Source organism: Trichosurus vulpecula, chromosome 1, assembly GCF_011100635.1.
Source record: "Trichosurus vulpecula isolate mTriVul1 chromosome 1, mTriVul1.pri, whole genome shotgun sequence".
In the NCBI taxonomy this organism is placed as follows: Eukaryota; Metazoa; Chordata; class Mammalia; order Diprotodontia; family Phalangeridae; genus Trichosurus; species Trichosurus vulpecula.
This window is the reverse complement of record NC_050573.1, coordinates 55542013-55560703: the sequence shown is the minus strand read 5'-3', so window position 1 is coordinate 55560703 and position 18691 is coordinate 55542013. Positions and strand designations below refer to the sequence as shown.

General features: G+C 43.7%; 1 protein-coding gene across 1 annotated transcript in view; it reads right to left on the bottom strand.

Moving 5' to 3' along the window:
- Positions 1–18141, bottom strand: part of PGPEP1 (pyroglutamyl-peptidase I) — a 31638-nt gene extending 13497 nt beyond the window's left edge. The window contains exons 1-2 of the mRNA XM_036758271.1: positions 18021–18141; positions 13920–13972 (exon numbers count right to left, since the gene is read on the bottom strand). Of these exons, the coding sequence (XP_036614166.1) occupies positions 13920–13972; positions 18021–18054 (87 nt within the window). The 5' untranslated portion in view covers positions 18055–18141. The remainder of the gene's footprint in view (positions 1–13919; positions 13973–18020) is intronic.
- Positions 18142–18691: the final 550 nt, after the last annotated feature.

Here is an 18691-nt window from a genome sequence, read left to right as displayed (position 1 = left end):
TCCCCATCCATAAAATGAATGAGTTGTTCTAGGTAGCCTCCAAGCTCCTTTTCAGCTCTAAATACGTTGTCTTATAAAGTATAAGCCAGGTTGCTCAAGCTCACAGCCCTGGGCCATGGCCCTGACTTGCCTGGAATACTCTTCTGTCTCATCTCTGGCTCTTGAATCCATACCTCCCCTTCCAGGCTCCCGAGGCTCATTTCCCATCTGTTCTACAGAATCTCTACTGCCGCCCACACCTCTCCCCAGTTGTGCATGCTCTCCACAGCCCCACAGAAAGTACTTTGTAAGTACTCTGTATTTATTTATCTGGGTACATGTTATACCCTCAAGGAGAACACCAGCTCCTTTACAGCATGTGTCCTCTGTCTTCATAGCATAGAGGGGACCTAAATGCTGGGTGAATTGAGTATCTCCAAAGAAATACAGGAAATCCACTGCATAGCAAGAATAACCAGTCAAAATGAGAAATAATGAACCTATTCCAATTAAAATAGGCTAAGTTCAGTTACATACAACATCAGAGTTGGAAGGAACCATAGAATGACTGTATAATATTAGAGATGAGAGGGTTCTTAGAATTTTCCTACTAGATTATAAACTTCTCAAAGGCCAGGACTATGTCTAATCTTAATCCTGTAAATTCCCCAGGCCTTAGCAAAGGGTTCGGCCTACTTCAGGCATTAAAAATAAATGCTGACTTAACAGATCACAGCTGGACTGGACCTTAGAACACAGAATGTCAGAGCTGAAAGAAACCTTAGGCAGCATTTAATCCAACTCTCTGATATTACAGATGTAAATTCTAAGACCAAAAGGTAAATGACCTTAAACTTAGAAATTAAGGCTCCTAAAACTTTGTTAAGTGATGCAGAAATTAGTTTTATCAGCTAAGAAATCTCTTGGCTTGGATCTTCGAAAACAAGACAAGGAGAAATCCTCTAGCAGCTGGCTAAAAAATACCCAGGGGAAAGTTATGTTTTAGACTTGACAAGCCAACAACCTTTTTAAAAAAATCTGAGATACTGAAAGGAAAAAAAAAAAGCCTAATTTCCCTAAGTTCTAAAATGGCTTGCTAAAAACCATTCCTTTATTTACAAGGTCATTTAAAAACTGGTTCAGAGAGGCTCTCCAGTGGACCGAGGACAGTTTGGATTCAGTCAAAGGGCTGCCCTTGAGGACCCAGAGGGCTACATGTGGCCTGGAGGCCTCAGGTTCCCCACCCCTGACCTAGGAGGAACTGTGCTTTCCTAAATTCACATCAACATGGGCCATTCTGGAGAGCAATTTGAAACTGTGCCCAAAAGGCTATAAAAATGTGCATACCCTTTGACCCAGCAATACCACTTCTAGGACCATATCCCAAAGAGATCACACAAGTGGGAAAGGGACCCATATGTACAAAATATTTATAGCAGCTCTTTTTGCGGAGGCAAAGAATTGGAAATCAAGGGGATGCCCATCAATTGGGGAATGGCTGAACAAATTGTGGTATAAGAATGTAATAGAATACTGTTGTGGTATAAGAAATGAGGAGCAGATGGACTTCGTTACAACCTGGAAAGACTTATATGGACTGATGCTGAGTGAGAGGAGCAGAACCAGAAGAACATCATACACGATTACAGACACGCGGTATCTGTGATGACTAACTTTGATAGACTTGGCTCCTCTCATCAATGCAAAGTTCAAAGACAGCTCCAAAGCTCATGATGGAAAAAGCTACGCACATCCAGAGAAAGAATTATGGAGCCCGAATGCAGATGGAGGCAAACTATTTGCTCTCTTTTTTGGTTTCGTTTCTTCTTTCTCATGATTCATTTCATTGGTTATCACTCTTCTTCACAACTGGACTATTATGTAAATAAGTTCAATGTGAAGGTATATGTAGAACCTACATTGGATTACATACTGTCTTGGGGGGAAGGGGAGGAGAGGGAGGGAGAGAAAATTTGGAACCCCCAAAATTGTGGAACTGAGTGTTGTAAACTAAAAGTAAAAAATAAATTTATAATTAAAAAAAACATAAGAAGCTGTGGGCAATTAGTTTTGTAGCAGAAGATTGGGGGGGCAATTAAGGTGGGGGGGTGACCTTGTCAGCCAAATCTTCCCAATCTACTTGATGAAATTATAGGGCATGGGGTTTGTCAGAAAGGGGGCATCTCCCAAGGAGCTCTGGCTCCCAGTTAAGAGATCTGCAGCTTCTTGGGATGGTGAAGCAGCTCCTCATTGGTCCCATCAACTGGAGGATAGTGAAAGATAGGCTCCTGCCCATCAAGGAGGACAGACTTTCATAGGAGACCCTCCCTGCTGTAAATGGCTCCTCCTACCCTTTTGGGGGCTCTTCTCTCTCTAGGACTCTTTTTCCAGAGTTTTCTCTCTCTTAAAGTTCAAGCAAGGAGGAGAGAGTATTTTTCTCCCCTCTCCTTACCATGTGCTTGCAGATCTCACACACACACACACACACACACACACACACACACACACACACACAAGTGGTAATACGATTGCCCGAGGAAGCTTAAGTGCTGGCTATCTTCTTCGGCTTATGTGTCCTTCCCATCAAGTTGGTGGGGCTAGAGGGTCTGAGGCGAATATGAAGTCTGTCCAGCCATCCCACAAATGGCTTTTTACTTTGTGGGAGAATATAATGAGTGTAATGGATCTTTAACATGTTTTATGTTTGTCCCTGTGTACTTATTATTAGTCTTTCCATCTTTTTTTTTTTTGGAGGCAGAGTTAAGTGACTTGCCCAGGGTCACACAGCAAGTGAAATGTCTGAGGCTGGATTTGAATTCAGGTCCTCCTGATTCCAGGGCTGCTGCTCTATCCACTGAGCTATGTAGCTGTCCCAGTCTTTGATTCTTAAGCATTTTCTGGGGTGGAGGAGATAAGCAATTGTCCTATGCCCAATATGCCTGTTGTATACTGAGTACCTTTGAGAAGGATCACCCACATTTTGAGGAGACTCTAGAAATGTGTCATATCTAAGCCTTGTTTTAGAGAATTCCTCAGAAGCAGGAACATTCTTTTTCACTGTTATTTCAGACAAGGTGGGACTGCCATTTTAAACATGATTTGGGAGAGGAGGGGGAGGAAAAGATCACTGCCTTTCCATACATTGGAAGGTGTGTCAGGTGGAAGAATGAACAGACTGCCAGTTCGATGTGGCTTTGTTACAGGGCAGATCTCTAGTGAATAAAGACCAGCTCCCAAACAAGCGGAGCTAACAATGGAATGAGTCATGTCGGGGTAGGAAATTCCTCCAAGTCTCTTGAAGTGTCAGGAAAGTTGTAAGGAAGCCCAACGTTTCCAATCTAAGGAGGATTCTAGAATTCTAGAGATACCCCCAAAAGGTTAAGGAACAAGATAAAACATGAACATGAAAAGTGCCCCAAGATGGTCAAAGTCTTTGGGTTCTGTCCCAAGGGCTGGGACATGAAAGATACCCAGGCACAAAAGCTCAGCTTGGGAACCATCTCAGTCAGGCACAGCTAGATTTCAGGGCAGCTAAAATACAAGGCACATGAGCATGTCCGGAAGCAGCTAGCATGGATTCTTCCTTCAGGCCTGCAATTGTATCACGCCAGGAGATGAAGCTCCACCTGAGGGGAGAGGGATCTGGGGCTGCTGTTGTTGACACAGCTGCTAGGGGTAGGCCGTTACAGGAAACCCAAAAACCCAGAACGGAATGGCAGTGTTTGGTTTACCAAATGCATGGGAGCGGTGAGCATGAAGGAGGCTCCTAGGAGAGATTTACGATATCTACCTGGGAAAATCTTTTAAGAACCTGAGAGAGAAGGCAAAGAGAGTGAAGTTCCTCAAGAACACAGATGGAGGGTCCAAATGAGAATTCAATTTGACAAGCATTAAATATGTCCTCACAATGGTCTGGTGAGAGAGGCATGTATTATCAACATGCCCATTCTGAAGATGATGAAAGAGGCTCATTTTAAATGCCTTGATCATGGTCACAGCTACTGTCAGATCTGGGATACAAAACCTAGGGCCAGCAACTTCAAAGTCTAGACTTGAGGGCTTTCTGTTAGACCTGGAGGGGGCTTGAGAACCGATCTGGCCTAACCCTTTCCCTTTACAGATCAGGAAAATGAGATCCAAAGAGGGTTAATGAATGATATGCCCCAAATCACAGCTCAAGTTAGTGGCAAAGCCAGACCTTCAGGGCTCTGGATTCTAATCTTGTATTCTTTCAACTAAATGAGTCTGCCTCCAAAAAAAGAATGCAAGGAGTGAAGAAAAATCACAGTCATTTAGAAGTTCTGGTTAATTGAGGTTTTATAGTTGTTAGACCTTAATCTCTTCTTATTGTCTTGCTGCCAAGAAAGTTTCAGAATTGAAGAATGTGAGTCTAAAGAATTGTCCTTTTAAGGTACTGCAATACAGGTAGGGATTGGGTCAGAAAACTACACTGAAAATCTGTGCCAACTTTTTTTTGGGGGGGAAGTTATTGGGGGAATAGGTTGATGAGTAAGAGGGAGGAGGTTACAGACTTGTAATTTCATGGGTGAGGAGGAACTGCCAGTGAGGAAAACACCTTTACTATTATAAATCTATAATTTATAATCTTAGCAATTTTCCAAGAATCCGGAGAAGTTGTGATTTGCCCACGATAACACAGGCAGCATGTGTCAGAGGCCAAACTGGAACCCAAGTCTGCCAGATTCTGAGGTCTGCCCTCTGTCCACTATGCCAGGCTGCTTCTCACCAATACAACTTCCATTCTAGAAAGAAAACTAGCTGGGATCACTGTTAAATTAAAATCAGAAACTTAAATGAACAACTTTTGCTTGTATTCTGGACAGTCTTTGGCTCATCATCTGGCCAGGTTAGGATGGGGTAGTTTTTATTAGACTATAGATTTTTAGAATCATAGATGTCACGGTATTCTTCAAGAACGAAGGACAAACAACAGCAGTGATCTTGACCAGCTCATCCCAAAGGCAACTATCCCCCCATACACTGTCTTTGACACATGTGTCTTCCCTACTCCAATGCACCTCATTCCATTTTGGACAGCTCTGCGAGAAAGTTTTTCCTAATGCTTCCAACTACTGACCCTGGTTCTGTTCTCGAGAGCCAAAGTCAATGTCATCTGTCAATGTTTCATAATTCTGAACCTGGATGTCAGAAGTGGAAAGACCATTGGAGAAGATGTCAAAGGACCTGGTCCAGAATTCTGGCAGTCAACCGACATGGGCATGTCATTTTACCAGTTTGGGCCTCAGTTTGCTCATTTCCTGGAGGGTTGAACTAAACGATCTCTGAGGTCATTTCTAGCTCTATTTGTCTGTTCCAGCTCTATACACTTTGCATCAGATATTTGCTCCCAGACCTGCTCTCAATGTTCTCTTCAGGCACAACTTAGCCCAGGGGTAGGGAACCTGTGGCCTCAAGGCCACATGTATCTCCCAGGCGGGCAGCCTCACTGTCATCCTCAACTCCTATCGCACTTGCCAAATCCAATCATGTGTCAAATCCTGTCATTTCTTCCTTAAGAGCTCTCCTATAGGCCCCCTTTTCCCCTTAATAATGATATTAACACCAGCTAAGTTATATAGCATTTCCTATAGTCCATCCTCCACTCAGCTGTGAAAGTGACCTTCCTGAAACACAGATTTGACTCTATCATGCCCATATTCAATACATTCCAGTGGTTCTCAGTTGCTTCCAGAATCAAATGTACAATCCTCTGTTTGGCTGTTAAAGCCTGTCATTAATTACCTGCACCCTTCCTACCCTCCTGATCTTCTCACTGAACTGGCCTCATTGCTGTTTCTTGCACAAGACCTCCATTTCCAGACTCTGCACCTTTGCCTTGGCTGTCCCCCATGCCTGGAATGCTCTCTCTCCTCATTTCCACTTCCTGGTTTTCCTGACTTCCTTCAAGTCTCCGCTAAAATCCTGCATTCTGCAAGAAACTTTTCCTGATTTCCTCTTAATTCTAGCACCTTCCTTCTCCTACTTGTCTCTAATTTATCCTTGTTTGTACAAAGTTTTTGTTGTGTCTCCCATAAGCCTGTGAGGTCCATGAGAGCAGGGGCTGTTTTATGCCTTTCTTTACATTCCTAACACTTAGCCCAGTGCCTGGCACAAAGCAGGTGTTTAACAAATGCAAGTTGGCTGATAAAAAGAAAAAATAGTGTAAAGTAAGACATTATTAGGCATTTTTCTCTTTTGTTTTTACAAAACACAGCAAATCATTATTCCCATCTGTACTTGAATTACATCAGCCTAAACCTTCTTTGGGATTGTAACAGGACTGACACCTTGGTTCATCCAGAACTTCCAGCATGATGGGCCTGCCTCACTTAGCCTCTGGCCCAAAGAGCACAATGCTGCAGGAACAAAACTGAGAGAGGGATGATGGCTTTCCAAGGCCCATCCAGTGCAACGCATAGGCAGCCTGCCTATCAATCGTGCATGTCTGAGTTACGTTAAGCACGGTCACAGACTGGCCCACCTTCTCAAAAACAATCTTCCAGTCTAAATCTCAGCATTTTTTCCCAGCTAAAGGACATAATTCCATGAATGTCAAAGACCTGCATATGAGTATCAGAAGAGAGATAAACGACAATCATCGAAAAGCTCTTTCCTGGCTTCCCACACAACAATGTAATTACTGTTCCCCAGACCTCACACCTATAGCTCTTCTCGCCTATGTCTGTGGACTCTCAAGGGCTGGAGATACATGCAATAAATGGTATAAACGTAAGACTGGCTCATCATAACCACAACAGGATTTGATCACTAAGTACAGGTCAACTAAGGAAGCCCTGCTGAACAATCAGCACTACTAAAAATTGAATGGGTTGCCCTCTCAGAGAGCAGGCTTCTTGTTACTATCAGTCAGTTGACCAATCAACATTTATTACCTAGTTATTGTGGCAGACACGGAACACTAAAAGATATTCAAGTAGAAGCTAGGCGACCACTTGTACAAGATATATCATAATGGAAGTTTCACTCAATGAGAAAGGAGATGGACCAAACGACTGTCAATGTTCCTTCCAACTCCGAGAGTCTATGTTTCTCTATGATTCTGATTTTCTTGATTCCGATTTTAAATGCTTCTGATAAATATTTACAATTGCTTCTCTCTCTAATTCTTTTACCTAATCCATCTTTTGGATTAGAGCAGGGGTGGGGAATCTGCAGCCTTGAGGCCACATGTAGCCCTCCAGGTCCTCAAGTCAAAAAGCTGCACTTGAGGACCTAGAGGGGCACATGCAGCCTTGAGGCTGCAGGTTCCTCACTCCTGGATTAGACCTAAAACTTGATGAGCAAAACCATCCCATTCTAATTTCCCTTAAACTCTGCGCCGACATGGCTAATATGGACATTTTTGCATGATTTCGCATGTATAACTGATATCATATTGCTTGCCTTCTCAGTGAGTGGGGGAGGGGCAGGAGGGAAGGAGAGAATTTAAAACTCAAAATGCAAAAAAAAAAAAAGACCGTCATAAATAAATAATTAAATAAATGATAACTGTTAAAACTCTGTGCTTCTTGTTATTTCTACACACACTATGCCCAAGTTCATTCGTGTACAATGATAAGTTAATAAATCTTTACAGAAGGAATAGTAAGAATTCCTCTAAAACGAGCATTGTTTCTTATTTTTTTAAAAACTAAGTCATTCTCTTTATCATTTTTCTTGCAGAAGAGCTAGGCATGGATAAAAGAAAGGCACTAGGAATGTTTATACAGTGGTACAACTAGACACAATCACAACAAACAAGACACTTTCAGAGAGTCACTTGCCGGGGGCCAATAACCTCTGACAACGGATGTCAGGCCATGGTTAATGAATGTTAACACAGGTGTACTGGAATTTACACAATAGATGTGTTCCTGCAGACTTCTGGGTAAATCAAATCACATTTTCCAAATGACTTGCATTAGAATTTCAGATCTACTTTCTCTTAACTTAGAAGGAATTTACAACAAAATCACTATAGGATTTTGCTTTTTGAAAGCAGTTTTCAGTTTGATGGAAGAACTTCCTAACTATTGGTTTGTCTGAAAATGAAATGAACTTCCTCCTGAGCCAGAGAATTTCCTCTTACTGTTCATGTTCAACTAGAGCCTTGTGATTGCCTCTCTTGGAGGGAAGCATGTGGAGGAGACTCATCTAATACGCTAGGAGTTGTTCTGGAGAAGGGGTGGGGAACCTGCAGCCTTGAGGCCACGTGTGGTCCTCTAGGTCCTCAAGTGTGGCCCTTTGACTGAATCCAAACTTCACATAACAAATCCCCTTAATAAAAGGATTTGTTCTGTAAAACTTGGACTCTGTCAAAGACCACACCCAAGGACCTAGAAGGCCACATCTGGCCTCAAGGCTGCAGGTTCTCCACCCCTGTTCTGGATGACTCCTGAGGATTTTCTGTCAGATTCTATGATTCTAAGTTTCTCTACCTTGCTCCTTAGTGGAAGATGTATACAAAATACACTTAAGCATGGAGGAGGGTGAGGGGAGATGGTAGAGGGGGAAAGGAGTAGAGCTCACTATTGAAAAGAAATCCTTTTGTACAACTCAGAACTTAGATGTACTCTACCCACGTCAGACCCCATTGGGAGTAGTGTGTTCAGTTTGGGCCCATGCAGAGAAGGGAAACCACTGCAATGAGGGTACTAGAGACCCCGCCACACGCGACATATGAATATCAGTTAGAGAACTGGACATGTTTAGTCTGGAGAAGATGTTGGGGGTGGAATCCAAAAATAGCTAGCTTCAAGTATTTCCAGGACTGTGATGTGGAGGAGGGGTCAGAGTCAGACTCATTCTGCTTTGCTCTAGAGGGCAGAACCCAGAGCAATAAGTAGAAATTGTAGGAGTCAATTTTGGGTTTCCAAGGAAAAGCTCCTTGACCATGAGAAGTGTAGAGAGGAGGACTGGGGGGTTCTGGGAAACAGAGTGCTCTTCCCCAAGGTCTTGGAGCAGAGCCCGGAAGGCCTATAATGTCCAGTCTGAGCCTAAGAGTCTGGGCTTCTGAATTGTGAATAATCTCACTTCAGCAAAACTTTCAGATGCCGAGTTTTCTTTAATTGGGTGCTGACAAACCTGTAGGATTTGCCTCGGGACAAGCCCGAGCAGGCAATACAATTGTGTGTTCAGTTATATGATTTATGGTGGACTGAGGTCATCAAGCAGAAACAGTGTGACCACTTGCTAGGGATGCTATAGAGAGAATTCCTGCACTCACTGGGGAGAGGACTGGACTAAATTGGCCTTGAAGGCCCTTTCAACTCTATGATTTTCTGGTTCTTTGGTACATGCATATTTGCAATAGTTACAGTAATAACAAGGTGAGTATATAAAACAATATACACTATGTACAACTATGTAAATAAAGACAACATTAAATGACAATAGACTTCAGGTTAAATAAAATCTGGTTTTATATCCTCAAGGCCTAGCACACAGTAGGTCTTTAATAAATGTTTGTTGAATAGGAAACTTAGAGTTAAGGCACACAATTTTAAACAAAAGCACTCTTGTCCAAGTTTTGGTGGGGGAGTATCCTTTTTTTTTGTTTGTGTGTTTATGTTAATCTTTTCTTGTTAAAATTTGTTCAGGCAAAAAGACTAGTTAATTGACTAGAGAATCTTATACGGGACTGGTGTACTGACCAACAGCCATGATTAATGACTAGCTGGTGCTTTGGGACTCAGCCCTCTGATAGTAAAGGCTTGTTCTATCGATTGGTGTCTGTAACATATCAAGATCCATTATTAGAAATGGACTCTTAAGTGCCGTTCTAGCCCCTCTCCCCAGTACGGACCCAGGTTTACTCCCCTCATATGTTTTTCTACCCTAAAGGCAATATTTTAAATTTGATGTGTTACTAGACTGTCCTATAAATAGAATCCGAATATTGGAAAAGAAGCTGATGTAGCCAGAAAACCGTAGGTAGCTTTGGAGAATTCTCTCCATCCTCCTGAGTAGTGGAGAAAGCTTGTACTTGGAGCTAAACCAAACTTGACTAAATCCGAAGACTCGGCTCTGCTCCCAACCCGCTGTGTGACCTTGGGCTAAACAGTTACCCCGTCTACAGAATGACGGAGCTGGACTAATGTATTCTAAGGTCGTTTTTCTAGCTCTAACAACTTACAATTTTAAAATTCCACTTTAAAAACCCCTGAGTAGGCAGCGATGCCTCTTGCCTTTATACTTCTGCTGAGATCTAATTAAGAACTAATCTCGCCATTCTCTCAGCGTATTCTATAAAGTGTGATTTTACTAATTCAAAATCAAAATAACATTTTACCAAACAGAGTGCACACGCACTGCTATTCAGGAGTGAAAAGGAGTCCTCTGGCCTCCAGACAACTTATTGTCTACTGCCTTGTATACCTGACAAATATAGAAAAACGAACATGTTTGACCGATTCCCTGACCCCTCGACAATGGGCCTCTTTGTTAGCCTTTAATATCCTTATCAGGTCTGTCTAGACACCCTGACAGCAATTGTCCCTGGTAATGTCAAAATGCCCTCTGACCCATCTACTCATCATCCGGCTCGAGTAGAAACACATCAAGAGCTTGGCCACATGATACAATTAGCTTCACAGTCCACAGGACACACCTGAGTCTACGATGAATTATACATCTTAAGGCGCATATACGTACCCACCCACCATGCTGGAGAACTATCAGACCCGGTGTAAACAGGAAATTGTCTGCATGAATAATGCAGCAGCTTGGAGAACCAAACAGAAAAGAGAGGGCCGTCACCCTGAAAACAAGAGGGTCACCCCTCAGTGCCCCAAACATCCAACAGCCAAATGTGGCCCGTGGGAAAGAGTTCGTTTTTGTGCCATGGCACAAGCTTACTCTGCACATTGAAACAGAGCATAAGTTGAGCGCTCAGAAAAAACAAACACGAGTTTGTGATAAAAAGGGATTTCTTCACCACAGAGCAGCCTGTGTCTCAGAAGAGCAGTTTGAAGCAGACAAGTAGAAATCTTAACATTAAAGGTTAAACGTGGAATCAGATCAGACCACCTGCTCTGTCATTAACTAACCATGATATTGTGGGCAAGTTACTTATTTTCTGAGAGTTTTACCATCTACTAAATGAGGATTTTATTTATAACATTGATCTCATAAGATCTATTGTGAGATGGTAAAGTGCCTTACAAATGGTAAAATGGTGTCGACTGGTACAGAATGAGCAAAGGACTGGAAGTTAGTGGTGCTGGATTTGAGTTCTACTGAAATCTATTAGCTGTGTGACCTTGGCCATGTCACTTTATATTTGTGGATCTCAGTCCTCTCTTCTGTAAAATGGGGATGATCCAACCATGGCCTGCTTCCCAGGGCTCTCATAAAGAAAGCACTTTGTAAACACTTAACCCCCAGGTAAACAAGGGCTATTGTCACATAAACATAGGTATCACTGCCATCACAGTTGACAACACGAACCGCGTTCCTCGAAGCAGGTGTAGAAGATGTTTATGGCTGCTTATCAGAGTAACTTTGCACCAACTAGAGAAAACATGAAATATCAGGTGCAGAATGTTTTCTTGGGGAATGTATTTGATTCAAAATAAACCATTTGGTTAATGTGTAGACAGTTTGTATTTCATAAATTTAAACACTGAGAGGAAAACTAGAAAGGGGAGGGCTTACAGAGATGGGGGTGGGGAGAAGAATTTTATCCTCTGGTTGCAGGATAATAAAAGATGCAATAAACCAGAACTAGCTTAGCCCCAAAGCTAGCAAGGGTTTACAAAGATTGTTTAATTGATTTTTCTTCTATTAAGATGCAGATCACACCGTCTGGGATTCAGAAACTCAGACACATGTCTTTGTGTCCGCGCAGCTCCGTGAGTCCCCTGTCTGAGGCTCGCACAATGCCAGGCGTGCACGTGCTCAGAGACATGCTGTTCCTTTTTGTCTAGGACTCTTGGGACGGGAACCTAGCTAGGAAAGGCAAATCTCTTCCACGCTGTTCAAACGTTTCAGATTTCGGAGTTTGAGATGCTTCTCACCTGAGCGTCAAACTAACCTTGGAGGAAAGAAGGCCACTGAAAGACCACTATTCGAGAGAGGGTTACAAAAACCAATTTTTAGGTTGGAAATAGGATGTGCAACTTTGATTTTTTAATCAGTTACAAATTCTGAGATCTCTCCCATGGTCAAGACCTTTACATGGGAGGTGGAAGAATGGGAATCCCTGATGAAGTCAGCAATAATATGTTGTTTTGTTTTGTTTTGTGTGGCAAACTCAATGGATATGATTTAAACAAGCAGGAAAACATTTGCTCTCTCTCTTTTCTCTTTCTCTCTTCTCTCTCACCCAAGCTCAGTATTGTCTTCTCTCATGCCATCCCACTTAACACCACTTCTTACCCCAAAATGGGAGTTGGCTGCCCAGGTTGACCTTGGGCTAAGGACAGCTGGACTAAACCCCAGCTGGGCAGGAGCCAGTCTGCAGTTGTTCTGAGCCAACTAAGCTGGGATGTGCCCTTCCACATTTCAATGATTCCTCTTCTCTCTAAGCTGGGCTGAGCTTGGAACCTTAGAAGGGTGCCTAGGCCCCCCAAAACTCCAAGATCAGAGGTGCAAAGTGTCACAGAGATTAGACAGGGCATGACTGTGAAAGGGCTGGATCAGTCATCTTGGGGCCAGTTTTTACCATATTTCATCTGAACCTAAACTGTACAAAGTTAGGGTACCTCTGCGTGAAGAACTTCGGTCTGACAAAGGAGGCTGCTTTGAGGAACAGGCCCAAATTCCATTGTAAAGAACAGAAAGTTCTCCCTTAAGATTCTATTTGTGAAGATAAAGATAGAACTTTGTATTTATCCAAGATAGCATAGGCTAATAGAGGAAGAGAGGATGAGTAGCAGATAAACTTTCTTAGTTAGTTCCCTATGTTCTAGAGAACATGGCTATGAAAGAGCTTTATTCAAAGTCAAATCTTATACAAAGGCATTATTAATAAGGGGCTAGTGAGCAGGCCTGTGCTGTCATTGTAATAGAGGACTCCCAGATGAGGAAATCCCTCTCTCAATACAGGTCAACATCTTCTCTGCAATTCCTAGTCTTAAAGGGTTGCCAAGAGGAGTGGAGTCAAACTCAAACAGAAAGGGGACCACTTAATGTTGGTTCAGAAAAAGCACACATTAGCATTATCCGTGTTCTATTGCATTTTTATATAATTTGTTAGATATTTCCCAATTATATTTTAATTTGATTTAGGCACCAATTGGACACCCTCTAGTGAGAGCACTGAGAGATTAACTTCCCAAGGACATAAGGGACAAAACATGTCAGAGGTAGGACTTGAACCCAGGTCTTTCAGGCCCTGAGGCTGGGCTCCCTATCCACTATCCCACACTGCCTCCATTATTTATCATGAATGTTGTTATTGTTAAGTCCATCTTTCAAGTAAGTTGACGAAAATACAACACTGTTTGGGGGGACAATTCTTGTGGAGGCAACAAGTCTCCTGCAGAGGTGCCCACACATTGTGGACAACGCCCATTCTGAGGAATGAACTCTGCCCATTTCTGGCTGTTAGAATACTAACTTCCAGAATCCATGGTTTCCTGCCCTTGGTGGCACAGCTTCTTACATGCAGAACGTGGGCTAATTTCCAAGTGACAAAATCTATAGCAAATGCCCATAGATACTGGTCAAGATTTAATAAGGAAAATTACAAACTGCATCTATAAGATTGTAACTTATTCGAGGTCCTCTAAATAAATTCCAAACTATATCTATAAGATTATAACTTATTCTAGGTTCTCTAAATAAATTCTTCTCTAAATAAATTTCATGGCAGACACTCTTAGCCAGGGGTATCTTTCTTTCTTTACCACATAAAAGTTTCAGGTTGAAGGGAGCATATTTGCATAGGTACACAATATTAGAAAGTATACTATTACCTGAACAGCGATCCAGCTGGCATTAACTGTATGTTCTCCAAATGGTCCAAATCCTGCAAGCAAAGAAGGAGGGTATCATGAGAATGTTGGCATTTCCACCCAACCAGCAGGCTGCTGTGTACCACATCTTTGCTTGCCTTAAAGAGCTCCATGGAATACCTTAGTAGCTCAAGGATTCTTTCCTAGGACCAGGTTCAATGTGCACCTGCCCAAAAAGATGGCATGAAATAACAGAACATTAGAAGAAGATTTTGGAGAACTGAATTGTAGTCAGAATAGAATATTAAGGCAGAGGTAGTGGAACGAGCTGATGACTCAGATCAGCCACCTGGGTTCAAATCCTGCCTCACCTTGGGTGACAACAAGCAAGTCATTTAATCTCTGATTCCTTATGATAACATTTTTACATCTTACCTTATAGGGTTGTTGTGGGGAGAGTGATTTGTAAGCCTTGAGTGCCACAGAAATGTGAGCTATCAGTTTTGGCTCTGTAACTAATGAACTTTTTCCTTCCTCTTTCTGAGCCTTTGCTTACACATCTACCAAATGAAGGGGTTGGACTGCTTGATGACGGCTAAGATCCTTTCCAACTCTGATCATGACTCTATTACAATTAGCTCCCCAAAATGATCGGATTTATCCAAGTCAAAAAGCAAATGGAAAAGAACCGTAGGTTTTCTAAATACACGTCCTAAGAATCATGAAATAGTATTTGAACTACCTTCCTCTGTTACTGGTGGCAGGAAAGTCAGCTGCTATCATAAAAGCAAACATTTTTGTTCTTAGGAGTCCTGCTTCCTGACTCATCAGCTCAATGGGTCTGAGTCTCCACAACAAATCCACAAAATACCAACACTTGATCACGAATACAACTCCATCCCAACAACAGCCTTCTGACGAATGGAATGCAAGCATTCCAATTTTACAAAGGAAGAAACTGAGTCTTGGAGAGGGGATGCCACCTGCCCAAGGTCACCTGGCTAGTAAGCAGCAGAGTTAAAACTTCTGAACTTCTTTCTGGGGTTCCCTAGTCTTTCCACAGTCTTTCCACAGCACTGTGCTTCAGAGAAGTCAAGAAAGGCGGGGTGGAGGGCTTACAGGAGGGACAAGGAAACAGCAGCTGAGTCGCTGACAAACAAACTTGAAAGCATGAGGAAAAGTAGACAGGATGCTGCTGATGGCTCTTCCAGAAGCTAGAGCCATTTGGTAAAAACCTGAGCCCACATTATGTTCTTTCCTTTTGATGAATAACCAGAGAGAAGTAGCTTTCCAATATACCCATCTTTCTTGTTGATGTCAACATGAATTAAGTTACTTGGACATCCTCAAAATTTGGCAGACAAAAGTATCGAGAAGTGACTTGTGAGCATAAAATAACTATCAAGATATCCAAAAATATTCTAAGCCACAAGGAAAGTATTCAACTTATCAACATAGGAGTAGGTAGAGGCCTATGGTTATAGAAAGTGACAAGTTGAGAGGCCTTAATCGATCATAGGATTTTGTTTTTAAGTCTGATTGATTTTTGAAACTCTCCTGGTCCCATCTGCCACAGCTGGAACCTTCTCTTGTAATAAAGAAGCACATTTAAGTAAAAGAAGTTGGCCCCCCAGCATCACTTCTGACATTCTGTAGCTGTTCACCTGCCTCTACCCTCATACCTCCAGAGAGAAAAGAGTCATGCCTCCTCAACAGACCTCTACAGTCAAGGCTAGTCAGTGCATTAGAGGTAACAGAGTTTAGAGCGAGATAAAAAGCCAAATCTAAAGATAATCTAGTCCCATCCCCCCGTCACACAGATGAAGAAGCTGAGGCCAAAGAGGTTAAGTGACTTTCCCAAGGTTACATAGGGAGGGGGAGCTGCGACTCAAACCCAGGTCCTCTGACTCCAAACTGAGCTTTTTTTCACTTCACCACTCTAATCTCCTAATTATACAGAGGTGTAAAGTGAGGTGTAGAGAATTTGGGATTTGTCACGGCTCACACACAGCCAGATTAAGAACCCAGCATTTCATCACCTTGCCATTGCTACTGCATAAATGTGCATATGCCTAGAAAGGACCATCGTTTTCGGATCGGGGAACATTCAAAATCTGGGCTGGATGTGCGATTTTATCAGTTTGGGGGGGGTTGGACCTACAGGTATGGAAATAACTGATGATACAACTTCATAAACTTTCTCAACACTTCTGTAATCTAGGTTTTGTTTTGTTTTGTTTTTTTTTAAACAGAGCTGCCTGGGGTACCGAATGGTTAAGTGACTAACCCACTGCCACACCAACTATCAAGTGCCAGAGGAAAGGCTTGAATGTAGGGCTTCTGGACTTATTCCTGATAGATGCTGGTCCTCTAGCCACTGCCTCTGTTAGTAAAGTGCCTTATGAAGGGACAAGGTAGACACCTGTTACCTGGGCACTCCCTTAAGACTGGCAACTACTCCACACTAATTTCACTTCATTTTAGGTAAACCAATTCATCTTTCATTTTTTTTAACTTTGGTACATAAAATACTATAAGAAAACAAACAAGAAAAAGATTAAGAAAAGTGGTCTTGGGCCATTCCCACACAGGTTTGTCATAAAATCCTTCCAATGAATAAACTCATTTCAGAATTATAGGAATTATAATTATAGGAAAGACAGACATACAGACATTCCCTTGCTGCTGAATTGGCATTTCTTTCATTGGTGGAATAGTACCATTCGCTACAGGAAGGCAACGTGGCAAGGAGAAAGAATAAACGGACTTAAAAGAGTCAGAAGATCCAGGTTTGAGTGCTGCTTTTGACTTCCTATCTCTGAGTCTGTTTACTCATTTGTAAATAATAGTTGTATTACCTACCTCAGCGTGTGGTTGTGAGGAAAAGTGGTTTGCTACAGTATTACAGATGGGGAAAGTTCATTTTTAATGTGCCAGCTTCTCAGCAGCACTAGGAAACCAGTAGGTGTGTGAGGATGGCCAAAGCCTCATCCTGGTTCGTGAGTAAACTTTCGAAAACCCTCACCCTTTGAGCCTGCACATGGTCTTAGTCAATGCCATCAGATAAACAGCCCAGAACACCCAGAGAGCACCCTGGCATCATCTCATGGGGGAGACAAGAATGTGGCATAAAATAATTAGCAGCTTGCCAGTTGCAAAAAATCTTGAAGCCGCTGCCGCCTCCCCATTCCCTCCTTTCCTACTCTCCTCCAAACTCCCCCAAAACGAAACTCATGCATCTTTCTTAACGGAAAACAAAACTGCTTTTATTTTGAGAGTTGAGATAGTAAAGAGGGAGGAGTGCCAAATAGGTCAGCCACGACTTTTAAACCTTCTTTCCTCCTCTGCCCCACCTCCCATATACCTAGAGGCAGAAAAGTTGTGCGAGGGAAGCCCTGAGGGCAGGCGCTTCACTCTCTCTCCCCAATCTGTGAGGAGACAGGACCTTTGGCACTGGTTTCCCCCGTGATGGGCAATTCAGGTATGCGCAAGAGTTCACGGTACTTGCCACTTTCTCCCCTGAGTCACCCGTCTAAAACCTAGAGCAACACGTCCTTCCCCCCTCCCCATCCTACATATCTCAGACACAAATCTCGACTTGGGCAGTGGTGAAGTGAACACTAAACAATTCCCGAGAGGGTTCATTTGTCAACGAGACGCCTTCTTCCCCACAAATCAACCTCTCCTTTTGTACTCTGGGGGACGTGGGGGTGGGGAGAGGCGACTTTCTGACAAGTCCACAGCAGCGGGGCAAGAGCCGGTCACTCCTTCCAAAGACTGGTCACCCCCTCCCCCCGTACGCCTCATTCTGTCACTCTGGGTCTGCCCCCCGGGGGTGGTGGTCCGGTTCCTTCTGACCCTTTCCCTAGAGTCCAGTGCTAGGGGGCAATGGGGATGAAGGGGACAAGAGTGAGGTGCTTCTTCCCCACAACTGCTGAGAAACAGCTCCCTCCTCTCCAAAGCCAGAGAAGGCTGGAGGGGAAGGACAGAGAAGGAACAGATTCAACTTCAAGCCCAAGGGACAGCGATCGGAAGACTGGTCAGGTGTCCCCAGGGCTGCCCCTTCGCTCAGAAGGCGCTTCGCAGGCCAGAACTGCCCCTTCCCCAACGGGACCTTCTTACCCGTCACCACCACCGCCTTCTTCGGCTGCTCCATCGCAGACACTGACTCCAGCAGCCAACTCCAACGCCGCCTCCGACACGGACCCTGCAGCTGTGGCCGCTGCCTGCGCTCCGCTGCGGTCCTGTCTTAACCCACCCGACCTGCCCCCGCCCCCGCCCTTGCCCCCGCCCCTTGTGTCCCGCCCCCTCTCCTCCCCAACCCGGAACGGACGCAGCCGTGCGCGCCCCCTAGACAGAGAACTAGGCGTGCGCGTTCTCACCACTTCCCCCCCCCCCCCCCGCGGAGCTATGGGTTCTTTCCTCCTTTCTCCCCCCCCCCCCCCCCCGCGGAGCTATGGGTTCTTTCCTCCTTTCTCCACCCCCACCCCCCACGATGGCTGTCGGGCTGAGCCTTTACCAGGGACTGATTGTGTATTTAATTTTACATTTTACAGATGGGAAAACTGAGGGCTCTTGCCTCTTGGCTCTTCCCCAGGTTGTACAGGTAGTAACGAGAGCCTACCAGACTCTCACCTAGGGACGTTCCCTCCAATCTAGGGTTCCTTCCCCTCCCGAGGAGGAGGTTCTGGAATGCTGAAGCTACAGAGGAGGAGAAAAGAGGGCGACTGCGGGCAGGGCTGGTCCCAAATCATCCGATTCTTGGCACTTGACCCACGATTTGGTTCGGTTCA